The sequence below is a fragment of the Ovis canadensis genome, chromosome 6 (genome assembly GCF_042477335.2).
Source record: "Ovis canadensis isolate MfBH-ARS-UI-01 breed Bighorn chromosome 6, ARS-UI_OviCan_v2, whole genome shotgun sequence".
Taxonomy (NCBI): domain Eukaryota; kingdom Metazoa; phylum Chordata; class Mammalia; order Artiodactyla; family Bovidae; genus Ovis; species Ovis canadensis.
In genome coordinates, this window is record NC_091250.1 from 52,444,466 (window position 1) to 52,465,539 (window position 21,074).

The 21,074-nt window shown below is 40.7% G+C and overlaps 1 protein-coding gene across 1 annotated transcript in view; it reads right to left on the reverse strand.

Annotated features, from left to right (window-relative positions):
* The window catches only part of HERC3 (HECT and RLD domain containing E3 ubiquitin protein ligase 3), a 136,247-nt gene that overhangs the window by 61,667 nt on the left and 53,506 nt on the right, over positions 1 to 21,074 (reverse strand). Inside the window, exons 6-12 of the mRNA XM_069593725.1 lie at positions 20,438 to 20,659; positions 18,770 to 18,861; positions 17,105 to 17,235; positions 16,385 to 16,545; positions 13,966 to 14,042; positions 7,441 to 7,565; positions 5,837 to 5,896 (exon numbers count right to left, since the gene is read on the reverse strand). Of these exons, the coding sequence (XP_069449826.1) occupies positions 5,837 to 5,896; positions 7,441 to 7,565; positions 13,966 to 14,042; positions 16,385 to 16,545; positions 17,105 to 17,235; positions 18,770 to 18,861; positions 20,438 to 20,659 (868 nt within the window). The remainder of the gene's footprint in view (positions 1 to 5,836; positions 5,897 to 7,440; positions 7,566 to 13,965; positions 14,043 to 16,384; positions 16,546 to 17,104; positions 17,236 to 18,769; positions 18,862 to 20,437; positions 20,660 to 21,074) is intronic.

The following is a 21,074-nucleotide window of genomic DNA, read 5'->3' on the forward strand; positions in this document are numbered from 1 at the left end:
GCACAAGATGGTTGGATGGCATCACCAATTCAATGGACTTGAGTTTGAGCAAGTTCTGGGAGATGGTGAAGGACAGGGCAGCCTGGCTTGCTGCAAGCCATGGGGTCGCAAAAAGTCAAACACAACTGAACAACAACTGTTTTTAACTTCCTAACAACTAATCATTTTTCTGTTTTAAATAAACTTTCAGCCTTTTATAGACTTAAAGAATGTCTCTTAAATTTCCACTCTTAAACATACCACATCTACTAATTACAAAAGAACTATTTGCAAAATAGACTTCTGCTTATGCTTAACAAACATATTCAGATAGTTTTACAGTCATCTGATGGCAATATTACAATTTATAAAAACATAAGCAGAGTTCCTAACGTGAAAAAAGTTTAATTATATAATTATATGCACTGGAACCTAAATGGTCAATCAAGAGGAGTTACTTGGGCTTTCTCTGTTTGTTGAATCTTTTGCACTGCTGTTCTAAAAATAAATTTGCCAAAACATAGAAATTGTTTCTGCTATCCCATATGCAGCCTTCCATATGCTTAGAAGTACCTTCTGCTATACTGCTAAGAAAAATAAAAAGACTTTCTCTACATGTATTTATGCTTTGTCAAACTGGTCTTTGGGAATTCCCAGGTGGCTCAGTGGTAAAGAATCTGCCCGCCAATTCAGGAGACACAGGAGATGTGGGTTCGATCCCTGGATGGGGAAGATCCCCTGGAGAAGGAAATGGCAACCCACTCCAGTACTCTTGCCTGGAAAATCTCATGGACAGAGGAGCCTGGTGGGCCACAGGCCATACAGTCACAAAGAGTCAGACCTGATACCACTGAGCAACTAACAAATTAAGGCTGGATAATCTAACAAATCTAACGAGAGCCATTCTCAACTTTCATAAAAATTGTCCTTCTAGAATAAGGTTTCTCAACCTTGGGATCACTGACTTTTGTGGTTGTCAGATAATTCTTTGTTGGGTGGGTGGGATTGTAAGATGCTTAGCAGCACACGTAGCCTTTGCCCACTAGATTCCAGTAGTATACTCACCACCACAGTAACAACCAAAACATGTCACGAGACAATGCTGAATGTCCCCTGGGAAACAAATCAGCCTGGTTGAGAATCACTGTTCTAAAAGACCAACATCAACACAAAATTTTTTCCCTGGAGGAAAAGGCTAAGTATTGATTCTGAAATTAGTTGGATGAGCTCATTTCAGTTGCCCTAATGATACAAATGACTTTGCAATCTTTAATTGTAACTGAACAGAGTTCCTGAAGCAACCTCTTACAACCCAGTTAGGGACAGAATTGGGGGTGGGGTAGGGGGTGCAACTGACACACAGAACTGAAGTCTAAGTCTTCATGGGATTTCATTAGCCTTGCCACAGACAGAAAAAGGATGGTGAGAAGGTTGGGACTTCTTGGATCACCAAAGATCAAAACCCATGACGAGACCCTTCTGTGGCCACAATATCTGCAGACGGGATAAGGCCTAGCAAGGAAACACTATTTACAACCTGGGAGTTTAGGCCAAATGCAATTTTCTGGTGGGCTGGGCTGGCCCTGGAACCTTCTTGAAACTTTCCCTAAATTCCAACAATGGGAAAGGAGTCAAAGAAACAGGGAGATTATTTAAAGAAATAAGAATTTAAGAACAGAATTGTCCGCTTCCAGTTCAAGACGGCAGAGCAGAAGGACGTGTGCTCGTCTCCTCCTGCAAGAGCACCAAAGTTTCAACTAGCTGTTGAACAACCATTTTAGCAGGAGGACGCTGGACCCACCAAAAAAAGATACCCCATGTCCAAAGACAAAGAAGCTGCCACAGCAAGATGGTAGGTGGGGATGCAATCATAATAAAATCAAATCTCATACCTGCCAGGTGGTGACCCACAGACTGGAGAACAACAATGAAAAAGAAAGTCTCACACGATTGTGAAGGCTGTGAACTCCACGTTAGGCTTCCCAGCCTGGAAATCCAACTAAGGGACTAGGAATCCCCATGGAATATGGCCTTCAGGGCCAGCAGGATTTGATTATAGGCTTTCCAGAGGACTGGGGGAAACAGACTCTGGTCTTGGAGGGCACAAACAAAATTCATGCCCTCCAAGACTCAGAGGAGAGGAGCAGTGACCCCACCAGAGACTGAACCAAAACTACCTGCTAGTGTTGGAGGGCCTCCGGTGGAGGCGTGGGTCAGCAGGGGCTCACCACAGGGACAAGGGCACTGGAAGGTCCCCCTTGGTGTAAACCTTCATGGAGTCCACCATTAACCCTACCATACAGCCTTTAGACCCTGGGGATAAGTTGCCACAGGTGAAAAAACTACAAGGATGGAAGTGCAGCCCCACCCATCAGCAGATAATTGGATTAAAGCTTTACTGAGCAAGGTCCTTTTCATACTGTTCATGGGGTTCTCAAGGCAAGACTACTGAAGTGGCTTGCCATTCCCTTCTCCAGTGGACCACATTCTGTATGCAGGTCAGGAAGCAACAGTTAGAACTGGACATGAAACAACAGAATGCTTCCAAATAGGAAAAGGAGTACGTCAAGGCTGTATATTGTCACCCTGCTTATTTAACTTCTATGCAGAGTACATCATGAGAAATGCTGGACTGGAAGAAACACAAGCTGGAATCAAGATTGCCAGGAGATACATCAATAACCTCAGATATGCAGATGACACCACCCTTATGGCAGAAAGTGAAGAGGAGCTAAAAAGCCTCTTGATGAAAGTGAAAGAGGAGAGTGAAAAAGTTGGCTTAAAGCTCAACATTCAGAAAATGAAGATCATGGCATCCGGTCTCATCACTTCATGGGAAATAGATGGGGAAACAGTGGAAACAGTGTCAGACTTTATTTTGTTGGGCTCCAAAATCACTGCAGATGGTGATTGCAGCCATGAAATTAAAAGACGCTTACTCCTTGGGAGGAAAGTTATGACCAACCGAGATAGTATATTCAAAAGCAGAGACATTACTTTGCCGACTAAGGTCCGCCTGGTCAAGGCTATGGTTTTTCCTGTGGTCATGTATGGATGTGAGAGTTGGACTGTGAAGAAGGCTGAGCGCCAAAGAATTGATGCTTTTGAACTGTGGTGTTGGAGAAGATTCTTGAGAGTTCCTTGGACTGCAAGGAGATCCAACCAGTCCATTCTGAAGGAGATCAGCCCTGGGATTTCTTTGGAAGGAATGATGCTAAAGCTGAAGCTCCAGTACTTTGATCACCTCACGTGAAGAGCTGACTCATTGGAAAAGACTCTGATGCTGGGAGGGATTGGGAGCAGGAGGAGAAGGGGACGACCGAGGACGAGATGGCTGGATGGCATCACGGACTCGATGGACGTGAGTCTGAGTGAACTCTGGGAGATGGTGATGGACAGGGAGGCCTGGCGTGCTGCGATTCATGGGGTCGCAAAGAGTTAGACACGACTGAGTGACTGAACTGAACTGAGCTAGGTCCTGGCCACCAGAGCAAGACACAGTTTTTCCCATCACAAGTCCCTACCATCAAGAAGCTTACACAAGCCTCTTAGCCTCATCCATCAGAGCACAGACAGAAGAAGCAATAAGAAGCAGTCTCACAGCAGCTAAAACAAAAACCATGTTACAGAAAGTTAATCACCATGAAAGAGCAGAAAGTTATATCCCAGATGAAGGGACAAAGTAAAATCTCAGAAAAACAACTAAATGAAGTGGAGATAGGCAATCTTCCAGAAAAAGAATTCAGAATAACGATAGTGAATATGATCCAGGATCTCGGGAAAAGAATGGAGGCAAAGACTGAGAAGATGCAAGAAATGTTTACCAAAGACCTACAAGAACTAAAGAACAAGAAAGAGAGATGAATAATACACTAGAAGGAATCAATTGCAGAATAATGAGGCAGAATAATAAACGGCCTGGAGGACAGAATGGTAGAAATCATTGCCACAGAACAGAATATAGACGAACGAAAAGAAATGAAGACAGCCTAAGAGATTGCTGGAACAACATTAAGCACACCAACATTCGCATTATGGGGGTCCCAGAAGGAGTAGAGAAAGGATCTGAGAAAATATTTGAAAAGATAATAGCTAAAAACTTCCCAAACATGGGAAAGGAAATAGTCACCAAGTCCAGGAAGCACAGAGAGTCCCAGGGAGGATAAACCCAAGGAGGAGCACACCCAGACACAGAGTAATCAAACTGACAAAAATTAAAGACCAGAGATAAAATATTAAAAGCAACAAGGGAAAAATGACAAATAACATGCAAGGGAACTCCATCAGGCTATCTGCTGATTTGAAACTCTACAAGCCAGAAGGGAATGGCATGATATATTTAAAGTGATAAAAGGGAAGAACCTCAACCAAGAATACTCTACCCCACAAGACTCTCCTTCAGATTTGATAGAGAAATCAAAACCTTTCAGACAAGCAAAAGTTAAGAGAATTCAGCATCAGCAAACCAGCTTTACAACAAACGCCAAAGGAATTTCTCTAGGCAGCAAACACAAGAGAAGGAAAAGACCTACAGAAAATAAATCCAAAATAATTAAGAAAATGGTAATAGGATCATACATATCAATAATTACCTTAAATGTAAATAGATTAAAAGCACCAACTAAAAGACATACACTAGCTGGGTGGATGAAAACAAGCGCACGTATGCACTTTCACCTACCACATCATTCTGCTTGAAACTCCCCTCAAATTGTAATTACTTATATTGTTAAGTTACTCATGCTCCCATTATGGCTTGCAGTTGTAATTATCTTTTATTTTTGTTTGGCTACTAATTGTGAAAACTGATTAACATGTTTTGCTATTGTGACTATGTAACTATCACTCACTTAATACCACTGTATCATGACTGGTCAATAGAAAAATAACAGAATTCTATATCAGCAAAACTAGGATCTAATAGAAAAACCTGTAATCACTTTTTAAAATCCAGAGGCGTATCAGAATTAGCTTGAAACTTTTTGGAAAACTACAAATCCTCAGGTATCGCTTTTTTCTCCAGGGCTCCAGATGTTTCTAATGAGCAGTCACGTTTATAAACAACTGGACTATATGATGATCCTTTTACTTTTATCTAGTTTGTTTCACTTTTTCTATTACATAATCAATGCTCCCATTTAATTTATGTTCTCCAACTTCTCCATCTCCTCTTTTTTTTATGTTCTTTCTCAAGCCCTTATTTAGTAGAAGAGCTTTTGTATACATATACATATAAATATGTATAATATATATTTTAGAAAACTTATGAATTCTTGCCTAACTAAAAAATTTTTGATATTTTGATTTGACTTGTCTGACTTAGTATGAACAGAATGTTAGATTTCTAATTAAAAAATGGATATGCAACAAGCAAGAAAGGTCTACTGTATACCATAGGGAACTATAGTCAATATCTTTTAATAACCGATGATGGAAAAAATTCCAAAAATAATATATGTGTATCTGTATAACTGAATCACTTTGCTGTGTACCTGAAACATTGCAAAGTCAACTATACTTCAATAAAATATATATTTTTTAAAAAAAAGAATTTAAGAACAAACATTATCAATATTTTGGAATAGCCTGAAAAATCTTACTTTTGATTACACCAACCCTTTCTGAGATACTGTCTGTCTTTTGGTAATCTGCTTCTCTGCCAACTAGGCATGAATCAGCACTGCCCTTCCTGGTGTCCTCTCACTCATCATCGTTTGGCACTTCCATTTCTGTGCAAATCATAAGCTTACCCACTGAGTTAAAGCCAACCACCATCAAAGAGAACATAAGTCTTTCTCAGCCTTTGCTGAGTGAGCACCTGCATCACATGTGGGTATTTTAAGACTAAGTCACTTACTTTTTCTCAAGAAAACTTCCATTCCAACAGGCTGCAGAAGATAATATCTGAACAACACCACTGCTCAGAAAGAAAAATGGGAAAGAAGTCTTTAATAAGTATAAATAAATGGTTATTTAAGCATCAGCAATAGATTACTCCTCTATTCCAAAGTTTCCTTAATAGCTGCTTCTTCTTACCCAGGTGAAGCCTTGGAAAACACTGTGTCCTGTCTCAAAACGGACAAGAACTTACATTTTCTGTAAATCATGTTAAAATAAAGAGTATTAAAGCTGCCAAAAGAAAACTCTCAGGCCTAACAATAATGACCTTGGACTTTCCTCCCACCAACCATCTAAGACACTTTCCCCCTCACCTCCAAACACGAACCCAAAATAAAATCAAAAAAGATAAGCTGAGCTGTTATTGACCAACACAGAAAGTACCTCTGCAAATTAATAACTGAACAAATACTTCCCTCTGTTTTGTTGCCCATCTTAGAAAGAAACTACAAATGAGTGAAGTAAGTTTTTATTTCTATTACCTAGATCTTCTGGGGGGAAATTGCTAGTTTCTGAGGACCCACAGTGATACTACATGTCAGGAAGCTTGAACCCTCTTATTTAGTATAAGGGAAAGGGAAGGAACAAAACAAATACACAGTCGAGGAGGGGATCACAGTAACTTCTGTTAATCACAGGATCCAGGTCAGGAAGGGGAGATCACTGCTTATATCCTATCGCTTATAAATAAGAAAACTGAGAACTAGTAAAGTGTCAAACAAAGTCCCAGCCAAGGGAGTCTTGTGCCCCAACACCCCTATCCTCCTAGTGAGTCTAGTCCCCCCAGCCTGTTCCCTGCCCCTTCCCGACTGAACTCCCTGGCAGTCACCAAGCTTAGAGGGTTTCTGAGCACTGTCACAGAGGTGCTCCAGGGCATTCCCAATGATCCCCCACTCAAAAAGCTGGTGTGTCCAAAGGGCTCAGAGAATTTGCCCCTCTACAATCTATTTCATAAAGTAAAATGCTTTATATACTTATCTGGGAACAACTATCACCTAGTACACAATCTGATTCATTCATCCCCGAGAATCAGCTTCTGTTGAAAATGGAAAAACTGAGGAAAGCTAATACAATGTGTAAAACTATAAAAATTAAAAAAAAAAAAACTTTTAAGAATGAAATACACTTGCTGAAAGGACTCAGTCCTTTATACTTTTTTCTCTATCTCAACTAATCATTTTGAATATGAAAATGCTAAATTATTCTGATTAGGTAAAATAAGCTTAGATTGGAATGCTTTGGAAGAAGTATATGAAGAAAACTCTTGGAGTTAAACAACAATAACACTAAGCTTTCTTGGCAGAAAAACCAGCTCAGGTCTTCATCAGTTAGGATTTTTAAGGTCCAAACAAAGCAGGTTAAGGAATACACCTTGTAAGAAAATAGGGGAACAACTTACTATGCTATTTCAGGCTAAGGACACCAGATGTGTGCCCCAAAAAATGACCCCTCGAATGCAAAACCCCATTTATATTCACAACCTCAAGATGGAAGTAGGGGGAAATCACTAAGTTGGAAATTCCAATACACTTTGAAAAGAACTGAAAACAAACAACCACGTACTTGATTGTATTTGCATTGTTGTGTTCTGAGAGCTTTTGTCTCCAAACTGCTATGGTTTCATCATTTATTAAACTGGTGTAATGTGCTTGGTTCATCGTCCTGAAGTCAACAGCAGGAGAAGAATTCTGAAGGATTAAATATGACAGCAAAAAAAAAAAAAAATTACGGAACAGCAGGAACTTTTTCTCATCTCCCTCTCCCTATATATCTCCCACTTTGTGTTTCACTTATGTACAGGAGTGGGGGGTGCGCTGCCCAGATCCTCTCTCCCTTCAGAATGGACCACTCACCCTGCCAGCTGCCTCAGTGTAAGCTCTGGACTGGCCCCAGCTGCACTGACCTCCAGAACTGCCCTGGGCAGGTGGGGATGTGGTGCCAGGCCCCAGCCCCCCTGCCTCCAGAAGGATTTACACCTGGGAAACAAACTCTGAACCTGAGATTTATGTTTAAAGTCTGGGGTTGGGAGGAGTTCTAGAACATTTCCTCAGGATGAAGGAGGCAGGATCGGGCAGAAGGGGAAGCTGAACTGCAGCTCAGTGCCTCAGCCAACCTCATGGGGCGCTGTGGAGCCGCGATGGCCCTTCAGTACCCTCCCCAGAGAAACAAAACCAAGAGGACTGCTTCAGATTTCTTTCTCCCTCTGCTTTCAATCACCATAACATCAAGGTTTTTAAATTACTGATCATTTTGCCTTAACTGTTCACCAAACTCCAACAATATGCATTATAAAAAGTCTATACAACCCATATTGTAATTAATCTATGAAAATGTAATGCCTCTTAATGTCTTGCTCAAAGTACACAGCTATAAATTTTTAAGAAAGATAAAAGACATATCAATAATGGCCTTTAAACCCCCAAATGCTGCACAGTGCTATATAAGAAGCACTTTTCCTAAAACTGCTATTTTTCAACTTATTTTCCCCAAATCTAATCATGATCTAGAACTAGAGAAAAATTTAAAGGGCTTTATGTCTCCTGTACTTGTCACTAGAAGATAGGGAATAAAAAGCAGTATTAAAACATTAACCAGATGATCATAAAAACACAACTTTCAAAGTAAATTTTCTTGATTATTTTCTCAGAGTGATGAGTTAAGACAGCATTATAAGGGGAAAGGAAGAGGGCATGTAACAGACAAGAGACGTTCGCCAAAGTTGATGACCATCTGGTTTTTGATAAGTATTTTAACAAAAATGACCACAGAAATCTATTAAGAGAACAAAAGCCATCTTGAACTGCATAGAGAAAAACTAGAAGACAAAACAGACACTTGAGAACTCACAAACAAGACTATCTCTGCACCATGGTCTTAAAACCAGTCATTATGTAAATTTTAATTGCTTCCCCCATTCCAAGGAGCAGCTGAACACAGACACAAACACAGACATAAAATATAAACATGTTACTATTTTCTCATTCTTCACCCCAAGTCCAACAAACCACAGATGCCTTGGATAAACTACAATCACAGAATCAAACAGAAAGACCCAAGAAAAAGCACTGATTTTCCATGCCTTAGAATTGCGTACAGCCTCAAAAGAAAAAATTGGTGTAGGTCAGTATATCCAACTTTGGCTGCACTTTGGATCACCAGAGCTTTCAAAAATCCTGAAGGCCAAGTTACACTCTAAACAAGTTAAATCAGAATCTCTGGAATACTGGTGTCTTTTATTTAAGACTCCTAGGTCTTAGTCATTAATTATGTAGTATATTTGTGTGGTGACAGATGACAGCAAGACTCACTGTGGTGATCATTTCAAAATTATAGAAATATTAATCACTACGTTGTGTACCAGGAATTAAAACAGTGTTGTAAGTTAATATACTTTAAAATAAAAAAAGCTCATAAATAAAGAGATCGATTTGTGATTACCAGAGGCAGGGGGTGGGGGGATGGGGGACTGGCAATAGGCAGTCAGAAAGCACATAATTCAAGTTATAAGATAAATAAATATTAGATGTGTAATATAAAACATGATAAATATAATTAACGCTCAATTTAGTTGCTCAGTCATGTCCGACTCTTTGCAACCCCAATAATTAACAAAAGAGTCCAAAATGCAGTACTTGGGTGCAATCTCAAAAATGACAGAATAATCTCTGTTCAATTCCAAGGCAAACCATTCAATATCACAGTAATCCAAGTCTATGTCCAAATCAGTAATGCTGAAGAGACTGAAATTGAACGGTTCCATGAAGACCCACCAGACCTACAAGACCAACCTTCCAGAACTAACATCCAAAACAGATGTTCTCTTCATCATAGGGGACTGGAATGCAAAATTACCTGGAGTAACAGGGAAATTTGGCCTTGGAGTGAAAAATGCAGCAGGGCAAAGGCTAACAGAGTTTTCCCAAGAGAATGCACTGGTCATAGCAAACACCCTCTTCCAACAACACAAGAGAAGACTCTACACATGGACATCACCAGATGGTCAATACTGAAATCAGATTGATTATATTCTTTACAGCCAAAGATGGAAAAGATACATAAGAGTCAGCAAAAACTAGACAGGGAGATGACTGTGGCTCAGATCATGAACTCCTTATTGCCAAATTCAGACTTAAATTGAAGACAGTAGAGAAAACCACTAGACCATTCAGGTATGACCTAAATCAAATTCCTTTCGATTATACAGTGGAAGTGAAAAATAGATTCAAGAGATTAGATATGATAGACAGAGTACCTGAAGAACTATTGACTGAGGTTCATGACATTGTACAGGAGGCAGGGATCAAGACCATTCCCAAGAAAAAGAAGTGTAAAAGGCAAAATGGTGGTCTGATGAGGCCTTACAAATAGCTGTGAAGAGAAGAGATGCAAAAGGCAAAGGAGAAAAGGAAAAATATACCCATGTAAATGTAGAGTTCCAAAGAATAGCAAGGAGAGATAAGGCAGCCTTCCTCAGTGATCGATGCACAGAAATAGAGGAAAACAATAGAATGGGAAAGACTAGAGATCTCTTCAAGAAAATTAGAGCTACCAAGAGAACATTTCATGCAAAGATGACCACAATAAAGGACAGAAATGGTATGGATTTATCAGAAGCAGAAAAGATTAAAAATAGATGGCAAGAATACACGGAAGAGCTATACAAAATAGATCTTCATGACCCATATAACCACGATGATGTGATCACTCACCTAGAGCCAGACATCCCTGAATGCGAAGTCAAGTGGGCGTTAGGAAGCATCAGTACAAACAAAGCTAGTAGAGGTGATGGAGTTCCAGTTGGGCTATTTCAAATCCTAAAAGACGATGCTGTGAAAGTGCTGCACTCAATATGCCAGCAAATTTGGAAAACTCAGCAGTGGCCACAAGACTGGAAAAGGTCAGTTTTCATTCCAATCCCAAAGAAAGGCAATGCAAAAGAATGTTCAAACTACTGCACAACTGCACTCATCTCACATGCTAATAAAGTAATGCTCAAAATTCTCCAAGCCAGGCTTCAACAATAAGTGAACTGTGAACTTCCAAATGTTCAAGCTGGTTTTAGAAAAAACAGAGGAACCAGAGATCAAATTGCCAACATCTGCTGGACCATGGAAAAAGCAAGAGAGTTCCAGAAAAACATCTATTTCTGTTTTACTGACTGTGCCAAAGCCTTTGAGTGTGTGGATCACAATAAACTGTGGAAAATTCTGAAAGAGACGATACCAGACCACCTGACCTGCCTCTTGAGAAACCTGTATGCAGGTCAGGAAACAACAGTTAGAACTGGACATGGAACAACAGACTGGTTCCAAATCAGGAAAGGAGTACATCAAAGCTGCATATTGTCACTCTGCTTATTTAACTTATATGCAGAGTACATTATGTGAAAAACCGGGCTGGATGAAGCACAAATTGGAATCAAGATTGCCGGGAGAAATATCAATAACCTCAGATATGCAGATGACACCACCCTTATGGCAGAAAGTGAAGAGGAACTCAAAAGCCTCTTGATGACAGGGAAGGAGGAGAGTGAAAAAGTTGGCTTAAAGCTCAACATTCAGAAAACGAAGATCAGGGCATCTGGTCCCATCACTTCATGGCAAATAGATGGGGAAACAGTGACAGACTTTATTTTGGGGTAGGCTCCAAAACCACTGCAGATGGTGACTGCAGCCATGAAATTAAAAGACGCTTGCTCCTTGGAAGAAAAGCTATGACCAATCTAGACAGCTTATTAAAAAACAGAGACATTACTTTACCAACTAAGGTCCATCTAGTCAAAGCTATGGTTTCTCCAGTAGTCATGTACGGATGTGAGAGTTGGACTATAAAGACAGCTGAGCGCCAAGGAACTGATGCTTTTGAACTGTGGTGCTGGTGAAGACTCATGAGAGTCCCATGGACTGCAAGGAGATCAAAACAGTCAATCCTAAAGGAGATCAGTCCTGAATATTCACTGGAAGGACTGATGCAGAAGCAGAAACTCCAATACTTTGGCCACCTGATGCAAAGAACCAACTCATTGGAAAAGACCCTTACGCTGGGAAAGATTGAAGGCAGGAGGAGAAGGGGACGAGAGAGGATGAGATGGTTGGATGGCATCACTGACTCAATGGACACGAGTTCAAGTAGGCTCTGGGAGTTGGTGATGGACAGGGAAGCCTGGCATGCTGTAGTCCATGGGGTCACAAAGTGTCGGACACGACTGAGGACTGAACTGAAGTAAATCTTAGGAGTGTCTTATAAATATGGAGTATGTCACTACACAGATGCTTTTTCTTGGGTCATTAAGAGATTCTTTATGTGTCATGGTAACAGAGGAAACACGTATTTTGACCAATCTCTGTATCTAAACAAATACCTAGGCTTAATAGCTTAAATAAAAGTGTACAGGTTTCAGTGTTTTATAAGAAAGGGCAATACCTTTCTAAGTCATATTCTATTTTCAGTTGCTTTTTTCTTTATCTTACACTTTTAATGCATACCACTCTTCCAGTTGTTTAAACTTTAACCTACCCTGTTTCTACAACAATACGCTACTTTCACTTCCTTCTCATCAATGTTTTGTTTTCCGGTTCCAACAATGTTAATTACAGTAAATTTAAAATTCAACTTCATATATCAGATACCGTATTTACAAAAGGAATGAAACTAAGTTTTATGCTGAATTTCACAGGAAAATTAAATTTGGTTAATCCAACCACTTTCTTAGAGAAAGGAATACTTCAGACTGTACTACTTGTGGACACAAAGTAACTATCCTACAGAGATTCAGGGCTTTTCATATTTTGCTTTATTGGCACGTTAAAGAAACAAAGAATAGTTTCAGCTTTTCTCAAGGTTTCTCTGTGAAGCACTGAAGCTGGGCCTAAAATAGGTCTGAAGCAACAGCTCCAACTCAGCCCAGATGGCTGCACTCAACAGAACCTTCTGCAGCATCCTGACCTGGAAAATATCTAACGTCAGTATCAGCTATCCAACCTGCAGCCTCAGACTCCACCACAACCTTTTCTATCAAAGTCAGAGAATGATACTGACTAGAAGGCAAGAATATCGTGTGTTAAGAGATGGCACGGTATCAGAGTAATGGGGACGGTTTCCAGCACCAACAGGGCATCCTGTGTCCAGAGAACTTCATTTTTCTTCCCAACCTACTTGAATTCCTTTGTCATCACCACGAGCCCTTCCCTGCTCCTCCAGGGCAGGATGAGGATCAATGCACTACAATATGGCTAATCCTTGCCAAGAGCTGACTGAATAAAAGAAGGGTCAGGGGAAGGGAAGGGAAGGAGAGAGGAGAGGAGCATAACAGCAGCAGGATGTAGAGGACAAAACAAACCTGTGGTGCTCACTTCAGGATGATTTTTCTCGTCCAGAAAGAGGGGAATGAATTAAAGCCCTGTCACAGACAGCATCACCGACTCAACGGACATGAGTCTGAGCAAACTTTGGGAGATACTGAAGGACAGGGGAGCCTGGTGTGCTGAGGTCCACTTGGTCACAGAGTCGGACATAACTTAGCAACTGAACAACAACACAGATACTTAGCCCACGTTCTCTTCCACCTCCAACCCTAAGAGAATGTCATTCGCCCACCACAGGGATGCAGGAGACAACCTGAGGGAAATTTCAGTGTGGTTTTATAAGCAGATGATGAATAATAAAGGATATCTGAATGGCATCTCTTATATTCAGTATACACTCAATCACATCAAACAAGCACAGTGAGTTCTCAAATACCTAGCATTTGTTGCTACTTAACAGGGAAGGAAACAATAGAAAGTCAAATAATCCCAAAGTTAGTATGAATTCTCTGAGGCCTCCTTAAATCTCTTTTGGGATAAATCCAGATATAAATAAATGATTTTCAATTATAAAGTAGAACTCTGTGATTAAATACCAAGAAAATTATTGGCACTTCAAAGAAACAAAACGGAGGTTACTTCAAAGTTTAGTCAGCTTATTTTAATAATATAAAATTGGGAGAAACAAAGAATAACGCTGTTCTCATGTAATTATTATTTATTAAAATAGATATTGGTTCACCATTATTCCACCCCCAAGATAACAGTCAAAAGAAAATTTTACCTCATATTTGGAGCAAAGTACAAAAGTCTGGTCTCCTCCAGAGAAGATCTGCTTAACAATATGATATTTAAATCGATCTGTCAAAAAATTTTCAAGAGCATGTTTTTCAACAATTAAACTTTTTCCTTGACCCCCTTTTCTAACATTCCAAATATGTTTCCGAGTGGTTTCCTATCCATTTAATTATGTCAGAGAAGTAAGAAACCTGCTCTCCTGGCTCTTCCCAGGCCTGTTTCTACTTCAGTTAAAACTAAACATATAAAACTGTACCTTCCACTCTAACCCGCTCTTCCTCCTGCCAACTGCCAGCTAGTCCTGACCTCGTTTCTATTTTTTCTAACTCTGTCAAGACACTGAAGTTTAAAACAGTCACTACTATACACCGTAACGTCAGCTAAGACACCACTGACAGCATCTGAGTGTGGAGGTCTGCAGCCACTTGCGCATGAAGCTCGCCAGATAGAGGGACCTCCAAGTCCTGCTTCGGCTTTGCCTCCCATCACACAGCGACACTCTCACACCGCCGTCTCACTCAATTCTAATACGCCACACTACCTCATAGCTCCATGCCTTTCCCTTCCACCAGGCCCAGAGCACACTCTGTTCTCCAGCAGTGGCGCCCCCTAGAGCATGATGGAAAGGTGCTCCTGGAATCGCGCAGTTCCATGGTACTCACCACAGCCTACCCCTTCATTGTCCTCTACCTGGCTAACTCCAAACCATCGCTTAAGACACAGCTCAAACTTCCTCTCTCGGGAACACTGTGCTCCCAAATTACCATGAAGCTTCCTAAAACCAGCATTTATATAACAAATTGAAATTCACCTACTTACATTATAAGTCTTATCCTGTAATTAAACTTTGAAAACTTTGTGGTTTAAAATTAACCTACATGCGTTCCCAAACATGAACCCCCCCATGTCAATGTATGGCAAAACCAATACAGTATTGTAAAGTAAAATAAAGTAAAAAAAAAATTTTTAAAAAAAAAGTATATTTACCAGACAGTATTCTAAAAGCAAAAAATAAAATAAAATTAAATTAAATTAACCTACATACTGGAGTTTTTTAAAATTGGTGTATTTCTTAAATATATGCTTCCCTAACATGAGTACAATGCCTTAGAGAAAAAGAAATTTATAAATGATAGATAAGAGGACACCTAGCCATTTTTCCAATTTGGGGAACATGATCAAAACAAAATCTTGTTTATTTTACATTTCAAGTTCCACAACATTCTTAGATGCTCATATATTCATTCCATGAATATCTAGAGTGAAAAGTCTGTGCCAGACCCTGTGCTATATGCCAGGTTTACAAACGGGAAATGACTCTGAACCGGGGTCTCCTGCATTGCAGGTGGATTCTTTACCAACTGAGTTATCAGGGACGCCCTCCCTGTACTTAAGTTTCTCATACTCCAGAAGGGTTCTTATGGTTGTTATTGTTAAAATTCTGACTAAGCCATAACTGTGCCACTTTATAGTCTTCAAAATCGAAATCAGTTATTAAATCACACTTCTTTGTAATGACTCTCCATCTCCATTTAAGCTTCTGGATTTATTGCTTCAAGTCATTCTTACTGAACGACTGCCTTATTTTGATTTCCAGTGAAAGGAACACTGTGTTACTTAACTATTCTTTAAGAGAAGAAATAGAAATGGCATGAAAAAACATCATGTCATATTGTGGCCAAAATAGCAATCATAAAGGGAAGGTAACAAGAGCTCAAGCATTAAAAGCACTGGCTTTAAAGTTCACAGAGAACAACCTAGTGGTTACCAGAGGCAGGCAGCGGGGGGAGGGGCAATACGGAGTTGGGGGGCGGTAGGTACAATCTACTGGGTGTGAGACAGCCTACAAGGATGCTTTGTGCAACACAGGGAATATAGCCAATATTTTGTGATACCTGTAAATGGAGTGCAACTTTCTTAAACTGGAAAATTTTAAAAAATTAAGAACACAGGTTGTAGAAAGAAGTGGGCCTGGGTTTAAATTCTGCTCCCAGAATCTACATCATTTTGGGCAAGCTACTTAACCTCCGTAAGATTCAGTTTCCTCCTCTGCAACACAGGGATAAGAACTACTAGTTCTTAAGGTTGTTTTCACTGCTTAGCATGATAATGGAACTTGCTTAAGTCTTCAACAAATAAGGACTTTAATTATCAGCAACAATAGTAAATAAAATGGCTACACCACAATCAAAATCCTTATGGCCAAAATAGAATTTTTGCTTTATTCTTTAGAATCTCAACTGTAGATAGTAAGTGCTCAAATATTTGTTGACTTTTAGAATACCTTGTATTTATTTCCCCCCAAAAGACCTCAAGGTAAAAAAACAAAAAACAAAAAACATGCTCTATAACAAGTGTTTTTAGCACTTAAAACATCATTAAATTCCAACAAGCATCACTCTTACCAGCTCTGGCCGAAAGCTGGCCACTGTGGGCGGCCCAGTAACCTTTCACAGGAGAAGGGCACTTGACGTTACAAGTGTGTCCAGTTCCTAACTGACCTCTGGCTCCACAACCAAATGCATAGATGAGTCCAGAAGAAGGCACAAAGGCTAGGGTGTGTTGTCTAGGGGAAAATAATGTGAATTAACCCAACAGCATTGTTTCTACTGATAATGAATGAATACACACACTGACTTTTAACAACCATATGTGAGCACAGCAATTGCTACAGGTGACCCCAGAAGGCCATCCTCACGTGCTTGTTTTTGCACTGCTGGATCTTCATAATACTGCCCTTCACTGATACGCTAGGTCATTGGGATGGTGGTAAGACCTGGGAAGAATTTAAGGCCCTGCTGCATTTGGGATGAACAGAAAGAGGCAGGGAAAATCAGCACAATTTCCAAGATTTCTTTGAGGCTCTCTCACTTTCCTTTCTACATGTCTCCCTCATGTCATGCTATTCTTTATCCCCAAAGAACTACACTGGCCCCATGTAGCTCTGCTTCTCTAAAACCCTTCCTTGCCACACCCTGCTCAGATTGAACTCTCTCCAAATTTTCACCATAGGTATGCATGCAGTTGCTTTCTTAGAACACTGGTTAGGAGTAACCACATCACTATAAAGACAAGATCCATTTCTGAGTCTTAACAGATCCGAGGAAGTTCTTACGAGCACTCACCTGCCACAGGCAATTTGAGTGACTTCACTGCCCATCAGCTCCAGAACTCTTCTTGGATTGACCTCATCATTCATGGAATCATGTCCAAGTTGCCCACAGGAACCAGCACCAAAGGTAAACACACCTCCACTCTAACAAGGAGCAAACATCACATAAGTGCACTGTGTCTCTGAGCTTGGATGCACTCCTCTAACTTCTGTATGCAAAATTCATATCACAACAGTCTGTACAAGAACACTATGCCCACTTGACTCTTAGACAAATCACTTCTCTGGAATGTTCTCTAAATAGAAAAGAGAACTTTTAAAAAGAATTTAAGACGACATCTTTATGGAACAAAGACAGTATTGCTCAAGAGAATGTGTGTCATCTATATATAAATTTTAAAAGTAGTTTAAACATACAGCAATGTTAATAAATAGGAATACAAAAAAAAGAAGAAACAGGTAGATGAAATGAGATGAACTTTACATGACCATTCGTATGTAAGAAATTAAATGCTCCACAGATTCCTTAGGAAGATTTTTTTTTTTTAGCAGCTGTACTTGCAACAAATACTAAAGCATTTTATTAAAGTGAATCTATAACAGTTTGACACAAAAATACTTTTTCATTCTCTCCAGATGTGACTGTCTTAGAAGCAAAAGAAACAGGCTGAATAATTTTAAAACATTAATTACATTGCTCTTTCTTTTTCGTCATTCAGTTGCTCAGTCATGTTCAATTCTTTGTGACCCCATGGACTGCAGCCCTCCAAGCTTCCCTATCCTTCACCATCTTCCAGGGTTTGCTCAAACTCATGTTCATTGAGTTAGTGATACCATCCAACCATCTCACCCTGCCTTCAATCGTTCCCAGCATCAGGATCTTTTCCAATGATTTGTCTCTTCCCATCAGGTGGTCAAAGTATTGGAACTGCAGCATCAGCATCAGTCCTTTAAGTGAATATTCCGGGCTGATTTCCTTTACAATTGACTAGTTTGATCTCTCTACTGTCAAAGGGAGTCTCAAGAGTCCTCTCCAGCACAACAGTTGGAAGGCATCAGTTCTTCAGTGCTCATCTTTATTTATGGTCCAACTCTCACATGCATACATGACTACTGGAAAAACCATAGCTTTGACTAGACAGATCTTTGTTGGCAAAGTAATATCTCTGCTTTTTAATATGCTGTCTAGCTTTGTCATTGCTTTTCTTTCAAGGAGCAAGTGTCTTTTAATTTCATGGCTGCAGTCACCATCCACAGTGATTTTGGAGCCCCCAAAAATAAAGTATCTCACTGTTTCCATTGTATCCCCATCTATTTACCATGAAGTGATGGGACCAGATGCCATGATCTCCATTTTTTAAATGCTGAGTTTTAAGACAGTGTTTTCACTCTCCTCTTTCACCTTCATCAAGAGGCTCTTTAATTCCTCTTCACTTTCTTCCATAAGGGTAGTGTCATCTGCACATCTGAGGTTATTGGTATTTCTACCTGCAATGTTGATTCCAGCTTAGGAACACAGAATATCGCTATATGTATTTCAAGGTTATATATATTGAACTATTTTTATTTTTATACACTATTCCTACTCTCTATAAAAGACCTTATCAAAAATAAGCAATGACAATCATCCTTATTTTAACAGTACCACAGAGCAAACCCGCATACTGAAGTTCCTTACTTTTGTAAGAACTGCTGTATGTTCTTCTCCACAACTGATATAGACAACTTTCTGTGTTCGCAAGAGCTTCACATGGCAAGGAGACTCTCGATCTAGAAAAAGAGAAATACCAAAAAGTCAGTATCATCTGTCTTTGCGATGAAATATGCACAGTTCTCTTAGCCTCAGTTTTGGGCCCCCCTTGATTCCTGATTCTCCTCTTTAGCTTGCTGCCTGAACCTCCACTTGGATGTCTAATAGACATCTCGTTTTTAACATATTTAAAGCCTAATTCCCCGTAATCCCCGACTCTGCCCACCTTCCTCCCTACCTCCCCATACAGTTTTCCTCATTTCACAAATGCAGCTTTACCCTTCCACTTTTTCCTCTCTTTATTTCAAAGTACATCCGACAATGAGGAAAACCAACTGGCCCCACCTTCAGAATATATTCAAAATCCATCTTTATTCCCATTGCCTCAAAAGCGGTCTGCTAGCTTCCCCATGGACCGATTCTAGGCAAAGTCAAGTCAGATTACTCTTCTCCTCAACACCCTCAGTGTCTTCCTCTTTCACTGAGAGAAGCCAAAATCCTCACCCTGCCCTTCAGGGCCCTACACCGCAGGGCCTCCCTTCCTCTCGGAGCTCCGGCTCTGCTACTCCCCTCCCTGCTGATCCCCAAGCCTACCATGATTCCTCCCACTTCAGAGCCTCTGCACACCTGTTCCCTGACTGGAACAGTTTTCACCCAGCTCCTCTAAACACCTCCTCTTCTACTGGACTTCCTACAGGGCTCTGCTGAACATCTTATTCAAGAGGCCCTCCCTGGGTACCTTATATAAAATAGGAAACTTTCCTCTCAAAGCCTCTGACCTACTGCCTACATTTGTTGCTGTTGTTCAGTCGTCAGCCCTGTCTGACTCCTTGAGACCCCATGGACTGCAGCACGCCAGGCTTCCCTGTCCATCACCATCTCCTGGAGCTTGCTCAAACTCATGTCCATTGAGTCAGTGATGCCATCCAACCATTTCATCCTCTGTCACCCCCTTCTCCCCCTGCCTTCAATCTTTCCCAGCATCAGAGTCTTTTCCAATGACTCAGTTCTTCGCATCAGGTGGCCAAAGTATTGGAGCTTCAGCTTTAGCATCAGTCCTTCCAATGAACATTCAGGGTTGATTTCCCTTACAATTGACTGGTTTGATCTCTTTGCTGTCAAAGGGAGTCTCAAGAGTCTTCTCCAACACCGCAGTTCAAAAGCATCCATTCTTCAGTGTTCAGCCTTCTTTATGGTCCAACTCTCACATCCATACATGACTACTGGAAAAACCACAGCTTTGACTAGACGGACCTTTGTTGGCAAAGTAATGTCTCTGCTTTTCAATATGCTGTCTAGGTTGGTCATAGCTTTTCTTCCAAGGAGCAAGCGTCTTTTAATTTCATGGCTGCAGTCACCATCCACAGTGATTTTGGAGCCCAAGAAAACAAAATCTGTCACTGTTTCCACTGTATACATACTGGTTTGTTGTCTATGTCTGCCCATTAGCATGCAGTCTCCAGTAAGTCAAGGGTATTATCTGCTCTGGTCCTTGCTGCACCCTTAGTGCCTGACACAGGGGAGGACACAGAAGCTCCTCAGGAAGCATGTACTAAACAAATGAAGTTAAGAGGGCCATGTGAAGACTTCACCCACCTTTCTCATCACTGAGCCCGAGCTGCCCTGCATTATTCATCCCCCAGCCAAATACAGCTCCTGAGAGTGACAGGGCAAAGCTGTGGGCCCCTCCTGCGACCACCTGCGCCAGCGGGATCCCCTCCAGGGACCTCACCCTCTGTGGACTGGCTTGGGAAGGGAACTCCTTCCCCAGGCCCAACTGCCCGTGGCTGTTTCTCCCCCACGTGAAGAACTGGCCATCTGAAATCAGAAAAAAGATAACTGGCATTACCAGAAAGATACAAGTTTCATTCACAAATATAAACTTATTAGAACAATGGAGATCCCACAGGGATCATTTGTTAGATGCCCACCCCCCAAACCCCCTCTCCCCGCTGTAACACACACCCAACAACAAGGAAGCTGACACACTTCATGGTGTGAGACTCACAATCAGAACTCCCACTTGTCATGACAACACAGAGATCAACACCCTTCAAAGGCCATTAATATTTATGCAAAGAAAAAATTAAATGTTTAAATCAGTTCAGTATTGAATAGGCCAATTATCAGGCTTTGATCCACTAAGCAAAGGGAACTAGTTCTGACCATACCAGGACTACAAGAGACCCAGGACTTCAAAGGGTCCAGCTATGACCCAGACAAGACCATAGAG